The 22214-nt window shown below is 58.2% G+C and overlaps 6 protein-coding genes across 6 annotated transcripts; 3 read left to right on the top strand and 3 right to left on the bottom strand.

The window, feature by feature from the left end:
* Positions 1 to 3936: 3936 nt before the first annotated feature.
* B0I36DRAFT_371026 (uncharacterized protein) lies at positions 3937 to 6581 on the top strand (the record flags this gene model as incomplete). The annotated part of the gene is made up of 2 exons (XM_046159977.1): positions 3937 to 4320; positions 4380 to 6581. The coding sequence occupies 2 exons, from the start codon at positions 3937 to 3939 to the stop codon at positions 6579 to 6581; spliced, it is 2586 nt and encodes an 861-aa protein (XP_046018329.1).
* Positions 6582 to 7346: 765 nt separating this feature from the next.
* B0I36DRAFT_310336 (complex I intermediate-associated protein 30) lies at positions 7347 to 9042 on the bottom strand. Its single transcript, XM_046152240.1, has 4 exons — positions 8610 to 9042; positions 8048 to 8512; positions 7606 to 7837; positions 7347 to 7583 (listed from the first exon to the last, which is right to left on the bottom strand). Exons 1-3 carry the CDS (start codon positions 8657 to 8659, stop codon positions 7828 to 7830), a joined length of 525 nt encoding a protein of 174 aa, XP_046018328.1. The 5' UTR covers positions 8660 to 9042; the 3' UTR covers positions 7347 to 7583; positions 7606 to 7827.
* A 1872-nt stretch (positions 9043 to 10914) lies between these two features.
* B0I36DRAFT_7897 (uncharacterized protein) lies at positions 10915 to 11956 on the top strand. Its single transcript, XM_046163370.1, has one exon. The coding sequence runs from the start codon at positions 11333 to 11335 to the stop codon at positions 11864 to 11866; it is 534 nt and encodes a 177-aa protein (XP_046018327.1). The 5' UTR covers positions 10915 to 11332; the 3' UTR covers positions 11867 to 11956.
* Positions 11957 to 12460: 504 nt separating this feature from the next.
* B0I36DRAFT_7870 (uncharacterized protein) lies at positions 12461 to 14003 on the bottom strand. Its single transcript, XM_046163368.1, has 3 exons — positions 13473 to 14003; positions 12869 to 13410; positions 12461 to 12809 (listed from the first exon to the last, which is right to left on the bottom strand). Exons 1-3 carry the CDS (start codon positions 13663 to 13665, stop codon positions 12678 to 12680), a joined length of 867 nt encoding a protein of 288 aa, XP_046018326.1. The 5' UTR covers positions 13666 to 14003; the 3' UTR covers positions 12461 to 12677.
* Positions 14004 to 15080: 1077 nt separating this feature from the next.
* On the top strand, positions 15081 to 16414 carry B0I36DRAFT_426757 (uncharacterized protein; the record flags this gene model as incomplete). The annotated part of the gene is made up of 2 exons (XM_046162403.1): positions 15081 to 15195; positions 15353 to 16414. 2 exons carry the CDS (start codon positions 15081 to 15083, stop codon positions 15943 to 15945), a joined length of 708 nt encoding a protein of 235 aa, XP_046018325.1. The 3' UTR covers positions 15946 to 16414.
* Positions 16415 to 20943: 4529 nt separating this feature from the next.
* Positions 20944 to 21455, bottom strand: B0I36DRAFT_344039 (uncharacterized protein; the record flags this gene model as incomplete). Its single annotated transcript, XM_046156222.1, has 2 exons — positions 20944 to 21356; positions 21407 to 21455. The coding sequence occupies 2 exons, from the start codon at positions 21453 to 21455 to the stop codon at positions 20944 to 20946; spliced, it is 462 nt and encodes a 153-aa protein (XP_046018324.1).
* Between the last annotated feature and the right edge of the window lie 759 nt (positions 21456 to 22214).

The raw sequence follows: 22214 nt of genomic DNA, 5'->3' as shown, positions 1-22214 counted from the left end.
GTCCACAACCACACAATCAGCCGCAGGGCAGGCTCGTGGTACCTGGAACGAGGACTGTCATCTATCAGCCACGTGCAGCTGATAATCAGACGCGATATTGCTAGGGTGGCGGCGCCTCGGTGCCTCGACCCCGTCCTATGATTTGGCAAAGGCACGGGTTCCTGCTTCCAATGGCCGCTTTCGGCGCGTTACAGGCCAACGAGGCCAAGACTTTGCGCATGGTCTACCGTCTTTTTTCGGGGTCCAAGGATTGCCCAAAAGAAGTTTCTGGGATTTCTCTTCTACGCGAGGGCCGAGCAGATTAACTGCACATATGGTTGTACTGAGGCTTCCGCTTTGGGGTAGAGAGGAGCCAGAGAAAGGCACTCGAGCCTCTCACTAAATAATGTTTTGCTTCTTCAGCTACAGAGAGCACTACAGCCAAGCACAACTAACTGATGCAGTGCATGCAGGGTCGTGAATACTGGGAACCTTTGGCCCAGTGTGCCGTGCAGATTGGCCCGCCTGTTCTCAACAGACACAGAAGCGGAAACTCCTAGTTGAGAGCACGATTGATAAGAACATGACCACAAACGGTATGTTGACGCCACGTGGAAGCCAGGAAAAGACGTGGGCGCGTCTTGGCTCCTCCGGAAGAAGAATGAACACAACAGGCAGAGGCGGCCTGTCGCATTTCTCTCGCATTCCTCTCGCATCCCGTGTTCCAATTCCATGGTAGCGGGACATTTTCCGCACACTCAGGCGTTCCAAGCCACCTCATGCAAAGTTCCTGCCAGGCTCGCCACGCCAAATCGTTGTGACTGCCCAACGTCCGACGAAGGCCCTGGGAGGCTGTGGAGTCAGGTACAAGTAAGCAACGATCACCCACGAATGCACACGCTGGAGATGACTGTCATGTTCGATCGGGCTTTAAATCAGTTGAGCACGGCACGGAATGTCCCGACTTTGCCAGCAATGACCGACCCCTCTCAAGCTCCGTCACCGTATGCTAGTCATCAGCCATCGGTTGGCTGGTTGCACAGCCTCATGCGAAGCATACGTACGGAAATGAGACCTGTCAAGCACGTTCTGTGTGCGACTTGCTTCTGCTAGTAAACCTTAGTGACCTTTGCTGTGATCTGTCTGGCATGTGCCGATCACACTAAGTAGATCTTCGCCCCACTTTCAATGTGCACACGAGCTCTAAATTCAGAGACCAGGGTCTAGTCCCCCCGCCCACCTCGGAGCCAGGCAGGATACGGGCCGAACTTGTTCGTGGAACAACAAGTCAAACTCGCCAACTGGCGCTCCCGCTATTTGCGGCTGACCAAGCTGCGGCAATCAATCGGCGCAGGCAAAGTTCTCGCGACCAGACGGTCCGTCATATGGTTGTCATCACACAGGACCCGGCCGAGCTCTCTGGCATTTGTACAAGGTGCTGGGTGCTCAAAACTGCACTGCGTTTCCACTTTATGCGGGAGACACGATAGCGTGAGAGTCTCCGGAGCTGCATCCGAACAAACGAGACGCTTGAATGCGACAGAACCATTTCAACCGTGTGTGCACAGGTGGCAGATCCCCAAGACGTCGAAGAGCATTGCAGAGAGTGGGGTCAATGGCCCGGGAAGAGATCCGTGTGGCTAGCTCGAAAGGGGGAAAGCTGGCGATGGAGCAGGCGCGCGGCGGGCGCCGGCAGGACACAGCATCGTACGATGTTTCCCAAGTGGCGCCGGCGCCGGCGGGTGTCTAGGCTGCACAAGCCCTGCCCGCCAAAAGCTGCCTGCGCGCCGCCCGGGGTTTTGAGGCTCGAGGACCCATTCCGAATGCCAGATGCGTGCTCTTGCACAACCGGCTGCGTACACGGGGGGCCTGCCGTTGCAGGCCTTTGCTGCTGGCGATGAAACTCTGACGGTCGACGACGGGCCTTGTCCGCCGTTTGGATGATGTCAGTCTTGACGGGCAGGTGAAGTCACCAGAAGGTCTTAAAGTCGCCCGCCACGCTGGATGAAGGAGAGAATGGTCTGGCCATGCGGCCAGAAAAAGGTTGTTGTGGCTTGGCGGCCGGATGCTTCCGAGATGGAAGGAATGGGACATTGGATGAGCTGATTGACGGGAATTTTGGAAGTTGCAGATGTCGAGGCGAGGGACAACCTTTTGGAAAAGAATGTGTCGAGATCGATAAACCACCCGTCTCGCCGACGAGTGTTTTGGCAGCTATCTCCTCCTCGCAGGGCTGGCTGGCTGGCTGTGGGCGGACAACGTGGTTGGTGCTGCTGGGTGGGCATGGGTCCCTCCCCACGGATCGCCCTGTCGCAGGAGGGACGAGATTAAAGGTTGTTGTGAATAGAGTCATGTACGGAGTACTCGCTGGGCTCGACTCGGGTCGGTCCAACCCCAACATGGCCGCTGTGTTGGTCTGGTAAGTCGTGATGGCTGGCAGGCAGCGCTGAGGGCTGGCCAAGTCCAAGACGGTTCGTGTTGCCAGTTTGACCCTCGAGGGGCTGCCCAGATGTCTCGGGTCGGCCTCGTGGCAAATCACGGGCGAGCAACGGCGTCGTGCTGGTGGGTCCAGACTGTTCCTTCCCTGCCGCCGCGCCCTGCTCAGTCGTCTCGCACCCAGGCAGACGAGACCACCTGGGCAGGCCAGTGTCGACGCGCATCGCCGCAACTCGACCCCCCGCGGCCACTTGCCGGTGCGTGCTGCTCGTGTGGGGGAGATGATGGTTAGGAGAGGGAGCGAGGAGGGAGCCGGACAGGAAAAAGAAAAAGGGCACCTGGCTGGGCCGGAGACGGGATTTGCAGCTGTCACTGCGAACCGCGACGACGCATCGACGCAGCCCGGGCGTGTAGGCTGCGCTAGCGGCTTGGGGTGTTGGCCCTAGTGGTGCCAAAGATACATTGGCTGCCCGCCCGAAACAGCCCGTTGCCCGCCCTTGCGCCAACCTAACTCCAAAGTCACCTTGGCTGCTGCTGCTGGCCTGGGCTGGCCTGGGCTGGCTGGCTGGGGTTTGTTTCCCTGCCCGTCCCGTCCTGTGCGGTGCTGCTGCTCGCTCTCTGCTGTGCTTCTGCTCTGCTGCATGCACGCACGCACGCACGCACGCACGCACGACCGACCCGCGACCGCCCTCCGCCGGCTCTTCTGCCTCTTCTCCTCGCCTCGCCCACTCTGCTGAAACCCCCAGTTCCCGTCGCCCTCTTTGTCGACCACAGCACCATCCGTCACTCCCTGCACAAAACCACATCGTCAACCTCGCCGTCGCCTCTCATCGCTGTCTGTGTCGACGCCTGGAGCGTCCGTCACCCTCAAGAGGCTTCGGTCCGCTCGAAACACTCCCGGCCGGAAGCCGCCCGACTGCCGCTCATCCGCATCACGCCAATGTCGAACCACTCCTGCATCTAAACATCGAACCACCCTCCAAGATGACAGCCCAGCAGGATCCCGCTGCTCTCTTCGGCCTCGGAGACCGCGACGGCGTTTACTACGATGGCCTCACCTCCGCCGACGAGACCCCCGTCTCCCTCGCACAGGACCAGCACCTTTTCACCAACCACCACTCGTGGACCTTTCCCGACACCTTTAGTGCCCCTGACCTCTACCAGAACCAGTGGGATCTCGCCCAGTCCCAGAACCGGCAACAGCATCAGCAACCACAACAACAACAACAACCACAGCAACGGCCACAGCAGCAGCAAACATACGACGCGCGAGTGTCTATGCAGCCGCCGCAGTTGCAGCAGCAGCAGGCAGGCAATAGCACTCCGCCGTATGCAATCAGCGCCGTCGCCAACCACTCTGTCCCGACCACGGTTGCGCCTGCATCCACCCATCTGCCGTCAGCGACTGTCGCTCCCTCCAATATCAGCCTCGTGACCAGCGTAGCGGCCCAAGGCACCAGCAGCAATAACGCCAACACCATGCTTACCCATGCTCAACGTCAGAAGCTGCAGAATATTGCCATGCCATCACATGCCCCTTACAACTCGCCGCCAAAGAGCGAGCCCAGTCCTGATTCCGCCGGTGGTATGGCCAAGTCACTTTCGGCTTCGCTTTCCCCAGACGGCCACAGCGGCAAAGGTGCGAATCGCAAGCGCAAGTCTTCTACCGACGACGAGGACGAAGACGAAGAGGACGAGTTTGGCAACCACCAGCCGGTCAAGAAGACGGCGCACAACATGATTGAGAAACGGTACCGGACAAACCTGAACGACAAGATTGCAGCTCTGCGAGACAGCGTCCCCAGTCTGCGAATCATGTCGAAGAGTGCCAGAGGCGAGGACACCACGGAAGACCGGGAGGAATTGCAAGGCTTGACACCAGCGCACAAGCTCAACAAGGCAACTGTAAGTGAAGTCAAGGCCAGAGGCGCCGCATTCTTCTCACTGACGATGCCTGGCTATAGGTTTTGAGCAAGGCAACCGAGTACATTCGCCACCTGGAGAAGCGCAATGCCAGGCTTCTGGAAGAAAACATGGCCATGCAGCAACGCATATCTGCATTCGAAAAGCTCTTCATGGCAGGCGCCATGAACGGCAATATCAGCCCGATGCAACACCAGCAGCCACCATTGACTCCAGTGCAGTATCCACAGGAAACCAATGGCTTTGTCGTGTCCCCGTCCAGGACGCCCGCCCCCAGCCACCAAGACACACAAGGCATGATACCCGTGCCTGATGATATGAAGCGGATCATTGCAGCTCAGATTGCGGCTGGGCACCCATACCCGGTGCCCCAACAGCAATATCGGCCCAACCCCACCGTCATGCGCCAACAGCAGATTCAGCAGCAGCAACATCAGCAAATGCAGATGGGTGGCTGGCAGAACGCTGGCCCTTACTTTGGAAAGCTCATGGTCGGCTCCTTGGCTGGCCTCATGCTGATGGAAGCGGTACGGGAGAACGAGCAAAGCAACGAGACACCGGAAGGTCGTGGCTTGTTCGCCTTGCCCATTCATCTCTTGCGCTTCTTGACATCTTCACTCAATATCGATTTCATGGGCTACCACGTGGCGGGATCCTCGATTCTACATGCCATCAAGGTTGCTCTTCTTCTCTGCTGCGTATGGTGGGCAGTCATGCCCTCTATTCTTGCACCCAAATCGGCCAAAGCGTCCTCCGGCAAGCAGCGGCAAACGTCGCTGGAGGCCGTCAAACTTGCTTCCCCGATCCATGTCCGCCGACAAGCCTGGCTCACAGCTATACAGACCGTCTGGGTGCCCCGACACAACTTCTTCTTGGAAGCCACTGCTCTCGGACTCAAGACTGTCAAATTGAGTCTTCGGAATCTTGTTGGTATCCACGGCTACAAAATGTTGACTGGTCTAACACAAGACCAAGAAGTTGCCCGAGTTCAGGCTTGGTCTATTGCTCTGGACGCTCAACTCGCCGGCGGTGACGACGAGATCAGCAAAGGCCGGCTGACACTGACTTTACTCGCATCAGGCACGCTTCCCTCTACGCCCTTACGTCTCATGTTGAAGGCCCTGCATATCAGAGTCTTGCTTTGGGAGATTGGTCTGTCTGGTGTTCACATCGGGTTCGTTGACACAATCGCAATCAAGCTGGCCCGGGCGCAGTGGAACAAGGCGAAGCAACTCCACCGCATGATCGTCCAAATGCGTCGCAATGGGCAAGAGTCCCCCGAGGAAGAGCTGCCCGACCATCTTGCCGCACTTCTCGAGCAGGATTGCGACGATGTACTGAACCCAACCATTATCCAGCGTGCACACAACTTGGCCTGGAACCGGCCGACTGAGCACGAGGCCATCGGAGTGACGGACGGCATGGACACAATTGTCGAGGACATTGCTGTGCGATCGCCCATGGAGGCCATTGCTGCTTGGTGGTCCACAGTGACGCTCCACGGCGCTCTGGCGGACGTCCTCCTTGAGACTGGAGAAGGTGCCTCGGAGAAGACGATTGTGGTGGAGGACGCCATTTCGCTGGCCATCCGCACTGCGCCGATTGGATCTGTCGCCGCCAACCGTGCACTTGTCGCCCGTGCCCTCCTTTTCAAAGAGAAGCGGAGTGCCAACATCGTGGCCGCACTCCAGGCCATCGGCCCCGTCACTCCATCGCTGCTCAACTCTGGTGTTATCGAGCCTACCAAAGACTCCGATGCTCTTGATAAGGAACTCTCTGCCCTGAGCGTCATGTCAGCGGAGCTCCGGGTCTCGCTGTCATGTGCCATGGCAATTGCTCACCTCGAGAAGTTCACACCGCCAAACGAGCCTACCAGGTTCATGTACGACCTCATTCGACAAATTCGCATGAACACAGAGCACATGGGGATGCTGGGTTGCATTGCTGCCTATGAGCTTATGGAACGGCTGTCTGGTCACGAGACCGCTGCTGAGGCATGCGCCAGCACATTGGAGAGCTTAGCTGGCACCCTGAGAATCTGGGCCGGCAAAGCCACGTCGCTCGAAACCGACATCAAGCATGAGATTGTTGAGCGGTGCTTGATTGTGAGCCGTAGACTGGTGGGGATCGAAAGCGACACCGACACTGGCTACGGATCCATGAGCGAGGGCGATGAGGTTGATGCCGTGACATCACATGGAGAGCTCAGCAATACGTCTCAAGTGGCCGAAATTTCGTCATGACGCGGGTCGACACAGCATCGAATGCCAAGTTGATTGCTGTGCTGGTTTCATGTCCAAGCTGTGAGAGCCCATGGCGTGTTCGCCGTCACCCCCACGGACAACTCGCATCCGAGCTACCTTCATGAAGTACATCATGCGCGCCTGTCCTATACCCTTCCACAATCACACGGCGTTGTAATTTCATTTTGTCACAATAGGTGGTCTCGACAATGGGCTTCACCAGGCGTTAGGTTGTTTGCCTCATATGGCCGTGGCCTGTCTTGTACAATCACATTCCCGGTCATCTCTTCTCTGTATTTTGGTCCCGTGGGATTCGCACAAAACGCCCTCGACAAGCTTGGAACTTCTACGGTCTTCATATCTCAGTCTCGCCGAGACAGGCGACACGTCCTTTGCACCACTGTTCACCTTTCCTTCCTGTCTTGTTTTTACCATATACTATAATGCTGTTACTAGTGGACGTTGATGAAAATGGAATCACATGGGGGACGGACTTCTGCCAATATTTAGACGCGGAGCGAGCGAGCCGGGCGGTACTCATCTGAGGCGGGCGAATCAAGGGGGCTGTTTTAGATTATCTTTTTGGAAACTGTTCACACAAAAACGGAACGAAGCAATGGAAAAAGATTTCGAAACATTACACTGCCTCCACCAGACGCACGATTGCCCAATGTTCTGTTCCTGTGCGGCGGCGGGCTTGTGTGTGTGTGTGCACATCGTGTATTATTGTACCTTGTTCTCCACGATGGCCGCCGCATGGGATGGTTCTCAAGGTTGGCTCAGATTCGCAAAGGCACCTGCACCCACCCACCCGATTCGAGGACCTAGTTAGCCTCGTAAAGGTCCCCGAGCTGCCCTGGTTGCTAGTTGACGCGGTGCAGACGTTCCCGCGAATTATACTGATTACTCGTACAGGACGACAAGGACATCGCTAGGCGAGTATTACTCGGCATGCTTTTCTCGTTTCATTTGTACGCAGCCGAAAATGTGCTGTCTTTTTCTCTCTTTTTTTTTTTTTTTGTGCAGGCGTGAAAGCCAAAAATGAAGTTACGTTTAAACATGGTAGGGTTTGGCTCACAACACTCCCCGAAGCCAACCTCGAACCCATCCCAGCCAGGTGACGTCTTGGCCCGCTTGTGCTTGTGGGGAGGCCAGGGTGCTGGATCTTGAGCCATCCCTCGGAGGAGGAGCAGAGGCTATGCTCTCTGGGTTGGATGGCGTGGCGGCAATGTAGGCCACTTCAAGGTCAAACCTGCCTTGCTGGTTGCCGAAAAAGCTAAGCGTACCTGTGGTGTTAGCATGGTTTATTAAGCGTGCGCGCGAGGGAGCATGTTTGAGAGCCTCAGAAGCCTCCAAGGGGGGGTCTGATGATAGCCACGCCTTTCTTCACCAGGCAAACGTCGCCCAACATCCGGTTTGTCGGGAGAGGAGAAAAGAGAGAGAGAGAGAGAGAGCCAGAGACGCACCTTCTCATCATGATGCTTAACAGCTTGATGCCAGTCAAGTCCAAAGGATCGGCATCGGGCTTCGCCTTGCCGCGGTACGTTGGCTTGAAGTCGGCCCATGAGATACGCAGCTCGCTCTGCTCACCGACGAAGTCGTACTCCCAGCTGATGGTGCTCTGCTCCCTACCATCCGGTCTCTTGGGGAGGATCTCGTCCTTGAGAATCAGCGTGTACTTCTTGCCATCCCCGTTGACGATCTTGATGGACAGGCCAGAGTACGGCGAAAGGTCCCAGGACTTGGAGTCGGCCGTGCGCTGGGATGCGAAGCCCGCGCCGCCGAGAGCCGTGATGTCCAGGTCGCCAAAGAAGCGGGCGTTCTGGTGCGTGGCGCCGCTCGCCGACGGCGACGCGGCTTCGAGGTGGCTCTGGCTCTTGCCGCCGCGGACGCGGTCGTCAGAGGCATGCCATGAGTCGAAATCCCACGAGCTGCAAATCAGGCAAAAGTGATGAGGTCATCAAAGGTCAGTGCCGAGCAAGCCACAATTTGGCATGTGCGGGACGGCCGGGGCAGGAAAGAACTGACCAGGTGCCGCCGAAGAGATGATGGAGGGACTCGCTAGCTTGTATCGACATGGCTCAGGGAGCAATTGGGGCCAAAGGGACGTGGTTGATGGGAATGGGCGCCGAGGGCTTTGCTGTCGTGTGAATCTGGCTGGCGCCATCGTTGTAGATGTGGGGCAGCGCGCTGAGGATTGATTGTTACCACTTGAGGCGAGCTAGGCCAGGCGTGGGGATAATTAGCCTCGAGGCTGCTGCATCTTGGCATGTCGTCGTCCTCTGCTGCTGGCGTCAACGGCACTCGGCCAGCCCGCGTGCTTGTGTCGTTTCGCTTGTCGATGATGGACACAGGCCGCTCTCGTGCTCCATGTCGCGTCCTTCATCTCGTGAACAAAAAGCAGTCGGCACCAACAGGATCAGCAACGGCTACCTTATTCAAGGTGCTGACGCTAGCACGTGGGCGCCGTTGACAGCAGCCGCCAACACGCCACGGAGCAGCGGACGGCCGAGGCCAGGGCCAAATAGCCATCTGACTGCAGCAGCGAGGGCTGGCCCAGCCAGCCCTCACACAGCGAAAGATGGGCAGTCCAGGGCCAGGGTCGAGACCCGGACCAAGACCAGGCAGGACCAGGACCAGGACCAGGAGAGCCTGCCAACATCCAACATGCAACTGTCCCAATTTCTCGCGCCCGGGTACGGCTGCCGCCCGCTCGTCACCCCTCACTGCTGCCTGGCAGCAGCCTGCCTGCCTTAGGCACAAGTGTGTCGCCCGGGGACCTACCTCGCTCTCCTCGACCAATCACAGCACCCGAGCCGTATTCCGACGTAATTGATCGACTCCTGCGCAGGCACTGTTCTGCACATACATAGTACACGCCGCGCCATCCCCAAAGGCCTCATCTGCCCGGCTTGCTCGGCCCCCGAGTAGGTACGCACGTACGTCACTGGCGGCCGCGGATCGTTGGTGCAGCACCACGCAAGACCGGCCTGGCCAAGGAACGCCCTCAGAGCTCCTGGGCCTTCGTTAACACCGGCGGCTTTTGTGGCCTTTGTGGGCGGCGTTTAGATGACCCCGGCCAGGTCCTGCATACGCCAATGCGTCCACGGCCCCAGACAGCCCGTCACTTCTCAAGAATAAGGTTGGCTGGCAGGAAATTCTCGCATCTGGCGAACCAGAGCCTGAGTCTTGGTGCCTTGTGACTGATGATCTGCAGATTCGCAATAGTCAACATTGCCAGTTTCGGTCAACTCCCGCCGCCTTCCAAGCCTTCCAGGATGATCCTGGACCACGGCCACGCCTCGCGAAGCTCTGCTGCTGAGCCCGCACGAAAGACTGAGCGTGTCGAAACACCAGGTTGGGCTTGCAGGGGTGAGCTAAACACAACCGGAAGATGGTCTACGTGCCCCCTGTTCCCGCTCTGCCGTCTCATAGGCCACCTCGCAATCCTGGCCCACAACCGACGGTCGCCTCTCGAGCCTCGAGCCAGGAATCCTAGCCTCGCCCGCTTTTCGCCCGCTTCTCGCCAACCTGGGGCTCCTGTGGTCCATTAGTCCGATGTGCGTCGGATGTTGGTTGCGTAAGGCTGGGTTCTGCTCCTCTCAGGTCCCATCAAGCTCCGAAGAGCGTCGATGCGCACACGGGGCAAGCGCCCAGGGTTGCTAGGAGCTTGGACAACGGATGAGCACAAGGTTTCGCGAACGGCAGTATTACCGTGTACGGAAATGCCAGCAGCTCGCTCAAAATATACCTGGCCCGTCTTTGGCGGGGGGGTCTTGTGCAAGACTTTCGCCTTGCGGAGAGCCCGCGGCTCATCACGACGATGTGCTTGTTGCCTGACAGGCTCGACCGCCGCGCAACATACTGGCTGCCGCAGCTCTGTCGTCGAGATTTGGAAGTCGGTACCTTGAGCTAATGATGGCGCTGCCACGCACCTGTGTAAGTGGAAGCCGGGCTGGGACGACGACAGCCACGACCCAAGCCTCCAGACCCTAGAGGTTGACCAACTCCGCGCCTCTTGGACATCACGTCCACACAAGTCACGATTGAAAGCTATGAGCACGTGCTTTCTCGTGCTCTTGCGCTCCTTGTCCAGCTCAACACGTACCGTGAAGTGAAGGCTTTACGGGCTCCTGCTCATCCCAGGGGCTGCACTGCCAACCTTCGTAACGATCGTATAGCAGACGTCCTGAAACAAGGCCCGATACCATCATATACCATCGGTGTGGGTGCATCGCTTCTGCATGGCTGAAATTGAGCCAACCGGCTCAGTCCTCCTTCAGCCAGCCACGAGTTGCTGCACCACGTCGGGGCGCAAAGGACCAACAGATGCTCAGCCCCCAATTAGGTCCACTGATACGGTACCCTGACGTTGCTGGCGTTTACACACACATACCCGCACGCACACAGACACACATATGCACACACATGCACATAGACAAATGCAAATAGACACATACACCACGGGTGGCGGGCGCCCCCAGCAGCAGAAGGCCTGCGCAAAAAGGTATCACTACCCCTCGCTCCCCCAAAGCTCAAGGCACACACGCACACACGGCGGTGCCGAGGTGGCGGCGGCGGCGCATGTGGCTGCCACTGTCGCTGCTGCTACTGCTGCTGCTACCGTAGAAAGTCAGCCTTTTACATTTTGAGGGGTGTCCTCAGCAGGGGGGTGGTAAAGGCATTGGCATGCCCAGCCGCCGGGTCATCCCCAAAAGAGAAGTGTGTGAGCGTGTGTGTTGTGTGCGCATATGTGGGAAACGCGGAGAATAGACCCCAAAACGGGGAAGGGCGAAATTTCGATGATGGAGAAGAGGCTTGATCGATGGCGGACAAGGACTGCCAACCGGGATAAGAGAGAGAGAATGACAGACAAAGTCAACAGCGGCTTCTCCGGGGGCCACGGGGCAAGGGTTTTGTTCAGCCGCGTGCAGGCTTGGGTTCTGTGTGTGTGTGTGTGTGTGTGTGTGTGTGTGTGTCTGGGGTTTCGGTATCTGGTCGTCCGGCTTTGCTCTTTGGCTCTGCTTATACGATCTACGACGACCAGGGGGATGGTGGTATATCACGATGGGCACAGCAGTTGGCTGAATCGTGGCAGCTTGTGCAGAGGGTTCGCTGCACGTTCCTCCCAGGAAATAACCAGAGAGACAGGGGGGAAAGAGAGAGAGAGGAAAGAAGAGGGCGTGGTTGTTGAGACGCTTCTTCCGTGCCAGGCGGCCTGCGGGCACAAAATTGCACCGAATGCCGGGGACTTCTTGTCTCCGAAAGGGAACAAACTGGACTAGCTCCTCGAGAACCAGGCTACCGGAAAACAAACTAGCAAATGGCCGCGAAAGGGTGGTGGGATAAAGGATGGCGGTAATTGAGGCTGTGCGCGCTCATTCTGATTCATCCCCAACCCCATACCCCCATAACCCCCCGTGCATGGATTGGGGGGGGGGGCATGCGCTGGAACGAAGCATTCTTGCACATTCGCTGCTCTTGGGGGGGAAAAAGGGAACATTTGCAAAATGGGCTGCTGGATTCCTACGGCGCATCTGTGCGTGGGACGCGCGGCTGCGTAGGGTCCGGCTTCTGGCCATGGGGGTTTTCTACCTCTCAACTCCCCAGCTCGTACGGCATCCAATACGAGAGAGCCTTGTGTATGTGTGTTCTCATATAGGCAACTCCGCTTTCTGTCCTCCATTCACTGGGCTTTACATCACTCTGGTCACGCGTGAAACAGTCTGTTGCGGATGATCTTGTATACAAAGCTTGCAAAAGCCTTTTTTTCGCAATTGGAGAGTATCTGCACCGAAAATCCAAAAAAGGAAACGCCAATGCTTCGCTGATAAAACTAAATGATTGAAACCCCACAATAGACCGTGATCATGAATTCGTCGTGTTTTGCAACTCCCAGTCAACACCACAGTCACGAGGTAGAGCGCTTCCGCCTGTTCCTGTGTACGACTTGCGTTTCGTAGTGCCCCCCTTCCTCTTGGAGCATTATCCAATCCTTTTGGCGAGGTTTCACCAACCCTGGTGGTGCGAACCCCCCTCTGATCCGCGCCCCTTGCGGAGCCAGTCTGAGGACTTTCCAAGTGCCTTTTACACCATCTATTGGTGCTGGAGATGCTGGTGTTCTATCATGTTGGGCGAGTCTGGAAGAGACAGTGGGGTTGTCGGGTACTCGTAACCAGAGTCGGAGCAGTTGGCCGAGTGGTCGAATGAGTGAGATAGCGGAGGTGTCTTTAAGCGGGCGATCAGCTACGAGGTTCCCGGTGAGACCAATGGCGCACGTTACTCACATGAGGGTTCGACTGGTCGTAGAAGTTGGGACCGCTGACGTCGATCCCAGGGACGAAGCCGTAGTTCATGTACGGGGACATGGAGTCATCCGTGGTGTAAGTCTCCCGCTTGATGGCGTCGCTGAAATGCGTCATTGAGGGAAGAGTGCACGGAACAGTGCTGGCGATGTAGGTCGGGTAGCCATCAGCGGTCGTCATGGGGTGGAAACCTTGAGTGGTGCCATAAGGAGGCAGAAGCATCTCATCTGGCGCGGGGTATGTCGAATAGGACATGAAGGGAGGTGTGTGGGAGCGTTCCCGCTCGTCATAGCTGAGGGTGAACGGGAGCTCGTCCTCATGTGTCATGGGGGGCGTGAACTGGGGGGCGACAGGCTTCTGAGGAGCAGCAGCTGGCTTTGGGGCCTTGGGACTCGACTGCTTCTTGGAGCTGTTGCGGTTGTTGGTGGTGGGGACAGTCTTCTCAGGGGCCGGCGGCGACGAAGAGTCGTCTGAAGTGCCAGCCCGGCGCTCAAGGTCCTCCAAGCGTCTCTTGAGCTTCTTGCCTGTGGTGACGCATCAGTATTGGCAGGTGAGCAGGTGAGGATTCAGCAGCCAGCAAGCTTACGGTAGTTGCGCTGGGCGATGCGGTTCTGTATCCTCCTGCGCTCTGCGAGATCCGAGATCTTGGTCCAGTCCTCATCAGGGTTGGCCGAGCTGGAGAAAGCACTGCTGGTGCCGTGGGCTCCGTACTGGCGAGGAGGTGGCGGGGCTGGCGGAGCCACCGTGTAGACGTATTGGTGCTGAGACATGGAGAACATGTTGGTGGTTCTGCTCACAAGGGCAGAGGCTGTCTAGGTGTGTGTCACTGGTCAAGTGTGTATGTGCGGCAGACTCTACTTCGACGAAGGGCTCTGCAGTAGAGAGACCTTGAGACTTGTCGAGATGTGTCGAGGTGAGGCTGGCTGATGATGGGAGGCTCAAGAGATCACGAAGGGATCGAGGAGGTGGGCAACGGCGTCTATTATACATCGGGGCCGAAGGGCAGCGGAAGCTGCCTTGTGCTAGCTTGAGCCATCCGGAGTTTGGAACAGCCATGTCCATCGCATTCATCCCAAGGAGGGGGTTAAGGACCCTTGCCGATGGGCTGGCGCGCCCCAGCACGAGGCAGGGCAGAGGTGTGTACAGGAGGAGTACCTGTGGACTCCAAGCCAGTGCCTGACGACATGGGCCCCGGCCAGCGGAACGTCTTCTTTTCTTCATCAGGCATCGTGTCAACCGCCATATGCAGGCTGCGGCAGCCCAGGACGGGCGCAGCAAAGGGGTGTGGAGCCAGCCCTGTGGGTGTCTGGCTTGCTGTCTCTCGGACTGGGAAGCGACCAAGAGGGGACTGGTGATGTGCAGGGGCCTGCCACACCTTGTCGACGCCGGCCGAGCAAGCCGCACCTCATGGGGCGGCTGCGCAGAGGGCGTGCCGCTATCCGCCTTGATCAACCCGACCCGTGAACCGGGGGGGATGGTTTAGGAGTCGCCATTCGCCCACGGCCGCGGACATTGTAGCCGCAAGGGCGTGCGTGGTCTCTCTCTCTCTCTCTGTAGACCCGACAAATCTAAACAAAGCTGGTTCCTCCATCTGGGGACCTCGCCTCTGTCAGCAACTCAGACTTTAACATACCTGTCGTGGCCGCGCGTTTCATTGAGCATGGCTCTGGACGTTTGAGAAAAAGAGCAGGTAGGCTGGATGGAGCGCTCGAGCTCTGACGGGCGAGCACCGAGTGGTTCCTGTGTACGGGCGGGCGCCTGGTGCGTGCCTGAGGCAAGCGAAGCACGTTTGGTGGCCGACGAGGTGCTCCCTGCCTCTGGGCCTGCCGCACCAGCCGCAACCCTCCAAATTTGCCCACTTTGCAGGAGCCTTCTCCGTCGCCCACACCTGCGCAACCGCACTGTACGACCCCCCGCCCATTCTCTCGACGCCTCCTCCGCCTCCTCCTTCTCTCCCTCCTCTGTCAGCAACCTGATCTGCAGCAGTGCTGCGCTGCGCCATCCTCGTCCGGCCATAGGGCTGGCGGGGCTCCTTGTGATAGCCTACTGCACGGATCCAGCGCCCTACCGCCCGCTAGCGCTCGTCTCCTGGGTCTCCCGGGGAGGCTTGGCCCCTCCTCTCTGGTCGGTATCTCGTCGCATTGCCAGAGTTGCTCCACGTCACGGGCAGGGGCCACGCGCTTGAGTGTAGAACATGCTCAGTCAGGACCTCATTCACTTAAACAGTGTAGCACGTCGCATCGCGATTCCCCAAATCAGAGTTGTACACAAGACCGTGCACGCCCGCTCTCCAGACGCCATCTGGACGTGTGAGTACGCCTGTAACCGGCGGCCAACCGTTGAGACGGCCCACCTCCCCGAGATGCTCTCGTGCTCTCGTGGGGTTTACAGCACTTACATTGTCCATCACGTCTCGCAGTCACAATGGCCGACAATAGCAGATGCTACAACACGCTGATGGGGCAGTCCTGGCTGGTCCCACAAGGCCGGCCCGGAAATACCCTCGAGAGTCGCATTTTCGATGTGATTGGCCACGATCCGCTCGTCTATCTGACTTTTCCGAGATTGCAGTGCTGGCTGTAGGACTTCGGACTCGATTCCAAATCCCCAAATATGCGGCAAGGGTTCTCCATGGGAAACCACCCGCCATTGGCAACCCAGCTTCCGATGTTCGAAAAATAGCACTGCAGGTGCGGAACAGCCCTACCGGCATCCAGGTGCTCAGAGCCACTACCTGCCCGCCCTCTGCGAAATCTGCCTCGCACATGGATGGAGCTGTCTATCAAAATAGCCCGCAGCTTGCGTTTCGCTTTACCCACCCCGTCTGGCAGCGGCTAGTGATCAGGCCGCGCCACTTAGCACCAAGGCCAAGCTTTCCACATCTTAGTCTGCCCAGTGCCGAACCGCCCCTTTTGGAAAATGAACTGCCCATATCAGCTCATGTCCAGGCCGACGCGTCAGCCATGCCAGTGTTTTTTGGCTTGCGAGAGCTTCGAACAACACTGAGTCATGGCGTTCAAATTGAAAGCCAAGAAAATTGCTACTTCTGGGTAGCGTAGCATCATCCAGAGCCGACGGGTGGTGTTTTTCTTCTTTGCAGCCAGGACGAGCACCAGACTCCCAGGCATCGGGTTCGTGCGCACTGTTCGTCCCAAGAAGCTCGCGACGGTGCCAGGCCCTGCAGAGTTGGCAAAGCATGGAAGCACGCAGGCGCAATGCGCTTGGCAAGCCAAGCCTCTCGCCCACTGAAGGTAACGGCCAAAATAGCCGTGGTTGTCGCTAAAAGCCTAAGCTTTTTGGGGGGTCGGCAATGCTGCAACCAACCCGGGCGCTTTGCCAAACACAAGAGCATTCGGCGAGGTTTTGAAGATTAGGGCTCGACAATGACGGAATCAGCGCGATGCCACGAGATGGGGCTTTCTCCCCCGGTGACCTGCGCAGTGCTGCTGGCCGCCACCGGCGCACGTGACACGACTGAGATGCTGCTGTCAATATCAAGGAGATTGTTTCCGAAAACTCCCCGGCGATCAGGGCAAGAGGCCGTGAGCTCACCACCAAAGACCCATCTCTCCAGTCGCCCTAAATGGATCAGAGCCCCTGCCAGATAGACTCCTCAGACTCTGGTAATTGCCATTGCCGATCTCTGGGCGGCGCGACTAGTACAATCCCGCGGTGGCGCGACAGTTCACTAGGAATCGAACCACCGAACGAGCAACATGCGCTGGAGGGGTCCGCCAGTACTTGCATCCCAAGCTTGGGCTTCGTTCTGGAATGACCATTGAAGGGTGATCTTCATCTTGCATCACATATGGGACTTGGCTATGGACCAGGAGCGCAGCGTCACCCATGACAAATGAGCACCTCAGGTGGTTCGGACTCACTGGATACAACAGCAGGGGGTCCAGAGTGCGAGCTGGGCGGACGAGGGGGGCAGTTCCGTCATGGGCTGGCACCGCCTTGGGACTAGCGTGCCCTTGTGTCTATTTTCGGGGTTAGCAGATGGAATTACCAGGCCGTCGGATTGTATCCCCGGTGATTGGCCAGCCCTATGCCCATCTCGTACCCGGGAACCAATCAGAGGCGGTATCTGCGCGGCAACTGCCCATGCCTGTCGGACTCGCTGAGCAGGGCCTCCCCCGGCGCATCAATGGTCCTGCTTAATAGTGCTAATTAGCCCCCCGCAAGCAGCGGGCCACCAACCCTGGCGACTGCCCGCGCCCAGCCCCTGCCAGGCCCCTTGACCCATGTCCCTCGCACTTGACGGAGCAATGAAAGCACACTGACAGCGCCAGGGCCATGCTTGGCACAACGGCCAAATTGGTCGCTGGAGCACCCCACAACACCGCACATCACCGCACAGCACAGCACAGCACAGCAACTCGGCCGCAAATTGGCACCAGCCGGCCCTCGACGGCAGCCCTGCGGAAACCCGATATGTGGGTACCAGTAGCCGTTTCGGGAAAGGCTTTTGTCTTCTCATGGCCCCCTCGCAATGTAATGCCTTGCAACTCTGGAGGCTGTTGCACGATCCCTCGACAACACCCTGGCTGGCATCAACTCATTGCCGGGCGATCTCGACCTGCGTAGAGACCGTGTTTCCGGTTTCGGACAATGGTCACGGCAGACCAGCGTTCCATCTCGAAGAGGCCCGCATCCGTGTATCTATCTGCCTGGTTTCTTGGCCGGTCTGCAGGAAGCACATAGCACCACCCGTATCAGAGTCACCCCGCCGCCCCTTCCAAAGATCCCTGGCGACTCGCACCTTTTCTCCAGGTGATGCCGCTTAGTCACCAGCGATCTCTTCCAAGTTGGGGGCCGGCGGGAGGAATAGGTCTCTGCACTGCTTCTCCAGGACGGCGAGTTTTGGATCGTCGGTATGGTTAGTTTCACATGAGTCTGTCAGGGGATCGACGCCCTGCCAGCAAGCCACTGTTTGACTGCCGCGCTGCCTACTTACGTAGCTCTCCATGTCCAGTTCAGAAGCAGATCTGGTCTGGCAGAGACAGCAGCGAGCGGAAGCAGCAGCAGTCTTGCTCTCGCAACATAATTACCGCCCGTCATCGCATTGACCGGCCGATATCCAAACGGCTGCCTACTTGGTTCCTTCCTTGTTGGGAGCCCCTCGGCTCCATGGGATTCCTGCATGTTGGCAACATCCCTCCGCGGCCGGTGCTACGGCGCCCGCCACCGTTTGTCGGTCGGTCAACGGCGGGTTTCATGACCCGTCGGCCGGTTCAAAACCATGCCTTCATGCCATACTGTGAATCGCCCCCCTCCCTCTTACCCCCTTGCTCTTTTGGCCCCCAACTTGCAACCTGGGCGCCGGACGTGGCCTGGGCCTGGGGCCTGTTTGCCTGGAGGGGTGCAAGGTTGACGGGCCCATCGGATGCAAGTGCAGTTGCTACACGTGGGGTCCGATGCTTTGATTTGTCACTGATCCAGGGGGGGCGCTTTGTCTGGTTGCCCACCACCCAACCCTCAGGGCTTGCTGGCTGGCTGGCTGGCTGGGGTTACCACGCACCCACGCGAGTGAGACTGTGCGAGTTTATTATGGCACCTTCCCCGGAACAATGGCCCTTCTTTGGAGTCATCATTGTTGCAAGATAGCGTCGTAGTGTGTGTGTGTGTGATGTTACTAGGGCGTACTTCTCCTGGGCCGCAGCCTTCGCCGGCAGGGCCATCGGGTGGGCTATTCTTTTACAGAGTACATGGGCCTGGCTGGCTGGCTGGCAAGGGTCTCTCTCTTTCGCCCGCGGCGATGGGGGGTTTGGCGGGTATTAGCTATTCCAGGGTTTTGTTGATGATGATGGTGATGATGATGGCTGCGGACTTCTTGGCACAATGACCCACATGCCACATGTGGTCAATAATCACTTTTTTGACTTCTTACATCCGTCCTCTTTTCCCCCCCCTCCCTACCCTACCCCCATCATCATGCCCCCCCCTCTCCCCTGGCCGGTCTGACTTGCAACGATCGTCTATCTAACCAATCAGCATGGCAGCATAGCGATGAAGCGGCTTAAAGGGGGGAGGGGTAGCCGGCCAGCCCAGCTATATCCGTGCGCGCGCGCGCGCATGTTAGTCATCAACGTTCTTGCGCTGCCTTCTTTTGCCCCCTTTGCTACTGACTGGCCTCGGGAATCTTCTGCGCAGACGGGATGGGGGACGGGGGGAGGGGCAGGGAGGGCGTGGGTTATGTTGTGTTGTGTTATCTCCCCAGTGGCCAGTATAGGTGGCGTGTACCTTTTGAACAAGGCGTTGGGTGCGTTGGGCACGCTTTCAACACTTTGAGTAGGGTATCAAAAAAAAAAAGTCGGACGATGGTAATATTAAACCAGGGGGTAGGACCTCTATTAGCTCTACCTAGAAGCAAGACAGGGCAGGGACACCGGCAGGCTGGACTCGAAACGGGAGTCAAAATGAAAGGTGGCTTAACTCCGGCACGTCCCTCTTGTCTCCAAGCCGTGTGTCCCGTTTAGGCAATTGAACTTATTTCTGTCTGCCGGCCGGGGGCACACCTCCTCGACGACGACGACGAACGACGCGCGCTCGGTCGGCTCAACACTGTGCCATGTTAATTTGTCATGCCGCCAGGAGCACATGTCCGATTATTCAGCTACGCGTGTCCTGGCCTCCTTTTGTTATCACCACCGGCTTAGGCTATGCGTTCAACCTCCAGGAGCTTCGACAGGCTATTCCCTAGGCAGATTTGATCGGCGAGGTGTACTACCGGAGTGACCCTGGAACGACGCCGGGTTGGTCGTGTGTGCTGGAATTAGTTCCGCCTAAGCCTCTGGCAGAGCTCCTCCTCCCTCCCTCCACCTTCCAAATAAAACAAAGTCCTTTTTTTCCACAGTTTTGGGTGCACGCGATAATTAGATAGCCTTTCAAACGATATCCACAATTGGGGCTGTAGGGCTCACGCCGGGGCTGGTGGTCCTCACGGTGTACCTAGTCTCACATGGTGACATTTTTCTGGATGAGACGAGTCCTAGGGAGGGAGGGAGAGAGAGAGAGAGAGAGCCCAAATTAGAGTGTGGCCCAGGGGCTCGGGAGCGCGAGACGCACGAAAGACAACGTGCCGGACAGACGACGGGGAGCAGCCTATCACGATCGATTCCGCCGTTTAGGGCAGAGATGGTTTGTCGTGCCAGTGCCGGGCCAGGGCGAGCCGCGGTGTGTGCCTAGGAGGGGCGGGGGAAGTTACCTAGTCCTGGAAGGGTCTGGTCGTCAATTGTATCCTATTAGGGACGCGTGGGGAGAGCATGTACTCCCGGCAGAGAAGGGGGGTGGGGTGGGGGGGGGGGAATGATACCCCTACGGCGGCGGCGCTCGCACTCGCTCGAGTTGGGCCTTGAGCCATCAAACACTCGCTTGGCTGGCAGCAACGCCGGAATGATTCGTCGTTGCCTATCGCCGGGAATCCGACCATTGCGGGCGGCGCAAATCATCCTTCTTTGATGGCACCAGCCCACCCCAGGAGGAGGTCCTGCAGGGCTGGTGGCGCAGGGCGGCCTTAGTTGGCGTTTCGCGGCGTTTGGTCCCGGATGATCCATTGGGCCCTGCTGGGGGAGGGCCAAGAGCGCCGATGAGAAATCGCGGCAGCAGGAGAATGCGAGGAAGAATACCCGTTTCGGACAATGTTCTGCTCGTCAGTCGAGATGGCGCTTACACATGCTTGCGCAGTTGCTCTCTGGCAACGAACGGTGCACCTGTTATCTCCGCGGCCGCGGCGCCGCGTGTCTGCCGGTGTGCGTCAACACCAGGCTGGCGCTGCTGAGAGCCGGTCACACTGGGCAAGCTTGGAGGGCGGGCTGGTAGGGCTGGGCGGCCTGGTTGTCTGTCAATGCATATGTGTGGGTGTGTTCTGTGTGTGTCCGTCCCGACCACCTGGGTCGCGGGATGCTTCTGTTGCTGGTCGGCCCCCAAAAGCAACACCTGTGCGGTGACGTGTGCAGACGGTCACGGGCAGGAGCACTCAGCCACGCGGAAGCCCTCTGGTCCGGTCGGAACCGGCGACCTGTCGATGGACAAGAAGCCGTTGTGTGTATGAACCATCACGACTGGCCGGTTGCTTCGAGCTTGTAGGACTGGCCTGTCTGAAGCAGTGCTCTGGCCGTGGCTTGTCGTGCCGTGTTCCTGGGGCGCGGGGCCGTTGAGGCTTGGCCGTCCCGGAGTAGCGGGACGCTCACGCCACGGCTGTCGCAGTCGATGACATGCGGAGAGAGAGCAGCCGCAAACAGTGGGGAAGAGCCTTGAGTAATCTGAGCCTGAGCAGAGACAAAGCGACAAGAACGAGGCGCAGGGGGGCCCCCCGTGTCGTTGCTGCTGACGCGAGAACCTTCTGAGCCCGCACGGGTGTGCAGGAGCAAGAGTTTGGGGTGGAAGCCACGAGTTCTGTGCATGGCAACAAACGGGCCCGGCGCAGCTGTCGGGCTTGCCAGATATGGACCGTCGTAAAAGTCCAGTGCTGTTGGCACAATATGATATGTCGGCAGACAGAGTGCCGGCAACACTAACCACCAGTCTGCGCCGCACCCGTGGCGTCAGCACCACCCTCAGAAGACATCAGAGCATGAGATGGGGCGGTCACGCCTCAAGCCACCAACCCGGAATGCCGGACCATTTCGGACGAAATCCCCCTCCAGGCGTCCGACACTCCCGCCAGACATGTGCAACTTTGGATCCCCGTCACCCAGGCGAGCTACTTGGGGGACAGAGGACTTCATGCTCGGGCTCGTCAATTCCTTCACGTCCATCCATCCATCCATCTCCACGCGGGAAATGCATATGAATAGGACATCTCTGCTGACCTAAGCGGGCCAAGCCGATCGGCCGACAGACAGGCATAACATAACCCACTTGCCCGAGCGAGTCACATACTTAGTGGGCCTCTCCTCTCTGCCCTGTCCATGGCCTCTTCTGCAGCGTCGCCAAGACCCGGCCCACTCTAGGTAACTCCGGCCAGCCGCCTTTTCTTGCTCCAGTCAAGTCCCTTGGGGACAGGGTCCTGTTTACCCGAAGAGGAAATTCTTGAGAAAAACGACGGGAAGGATGGGGGCGGGTTTAATAGCACCGGTGCGTCTTTGCTGACAGTAGCCGGTGCCGGCTACGCAATAGTCTCCTTGGCAAAAGGGAAACCCTGAAGGAGGTGTCTTGTGATGTTGCTTTATCATTGTCCCGAGGGAGAAAGTCGAGGTGCAGCAGCAAACACTGGCGACCGCGATGGGTGCAACGCACCTGGCGAGAATCAAAAGATCCCGACGAGTAATCATCAGCCTGATGGCATGACTAGCCCCACGCCGACATGCTCGCCCATCTTTCTACC

Source organism: Microdochium trichocladiopsis (assembly GCF_020744255.1).
Source record: "Microdochium trichocladiopsis strain MPI-CAGE-CH-0230 chromosome Unknown B0I36scaffold_1, whole genome shotgun sequence".
NCBI lineage: Eukaryota > Fungi > Ascomycota > Sordariomycetes > Xylariales > Microdochiaceae > Microdochium > Microdochium trichocladiopsis.
This window is presented reverse-complemented; position numbering and strand designations above follow the sequence as displayed.

Coding starts and splice junctions, on each gene's coding strand:
- B0I36DRAFT_310336 (XM_046152240.1), bottom strand. CDS start 8,659: ATGTCGATACAAGCTAGCGAGTCCCTCCATCATCTCTTCGGCGGCACC. Junction 8,513..8,609: donor CATCTCTTCGGCGGCACCTG/GTCAGTTCTTTC, acceptor CCTGATTTGCAG/CTCGTGGGATTTCGACTCAT.
- B0I36DRAFT_7897 (XM_046163370.1), top strand. CDS start 11,333: ATGTGGGAAACGCGGAGAATAGACCCCAAAACGGGGAAGGGCGAAATT.
- B0I36DRAFT_7870 (XM_046163368.1), bottom strand. CDS start 13,665: ATGTTCTCCATGTCTCAGCACCAATACGTCTACACGGTGGCTCCGCCA. Junction 13,411..13,472: donor CATCGCCCAGCGCAACTACC/GTAAGCTTGCTG, acceptor GCGTCACCACAG/GCAAGAAGCTCAAGAGACGC. Junction 12,810..12,868: donor ACGACCAGTCGAACCCTCAT/GTGAGTAACGTG, acceptor GCCCGCTTAAAG/ACACCTCCGCTATCTCACTC.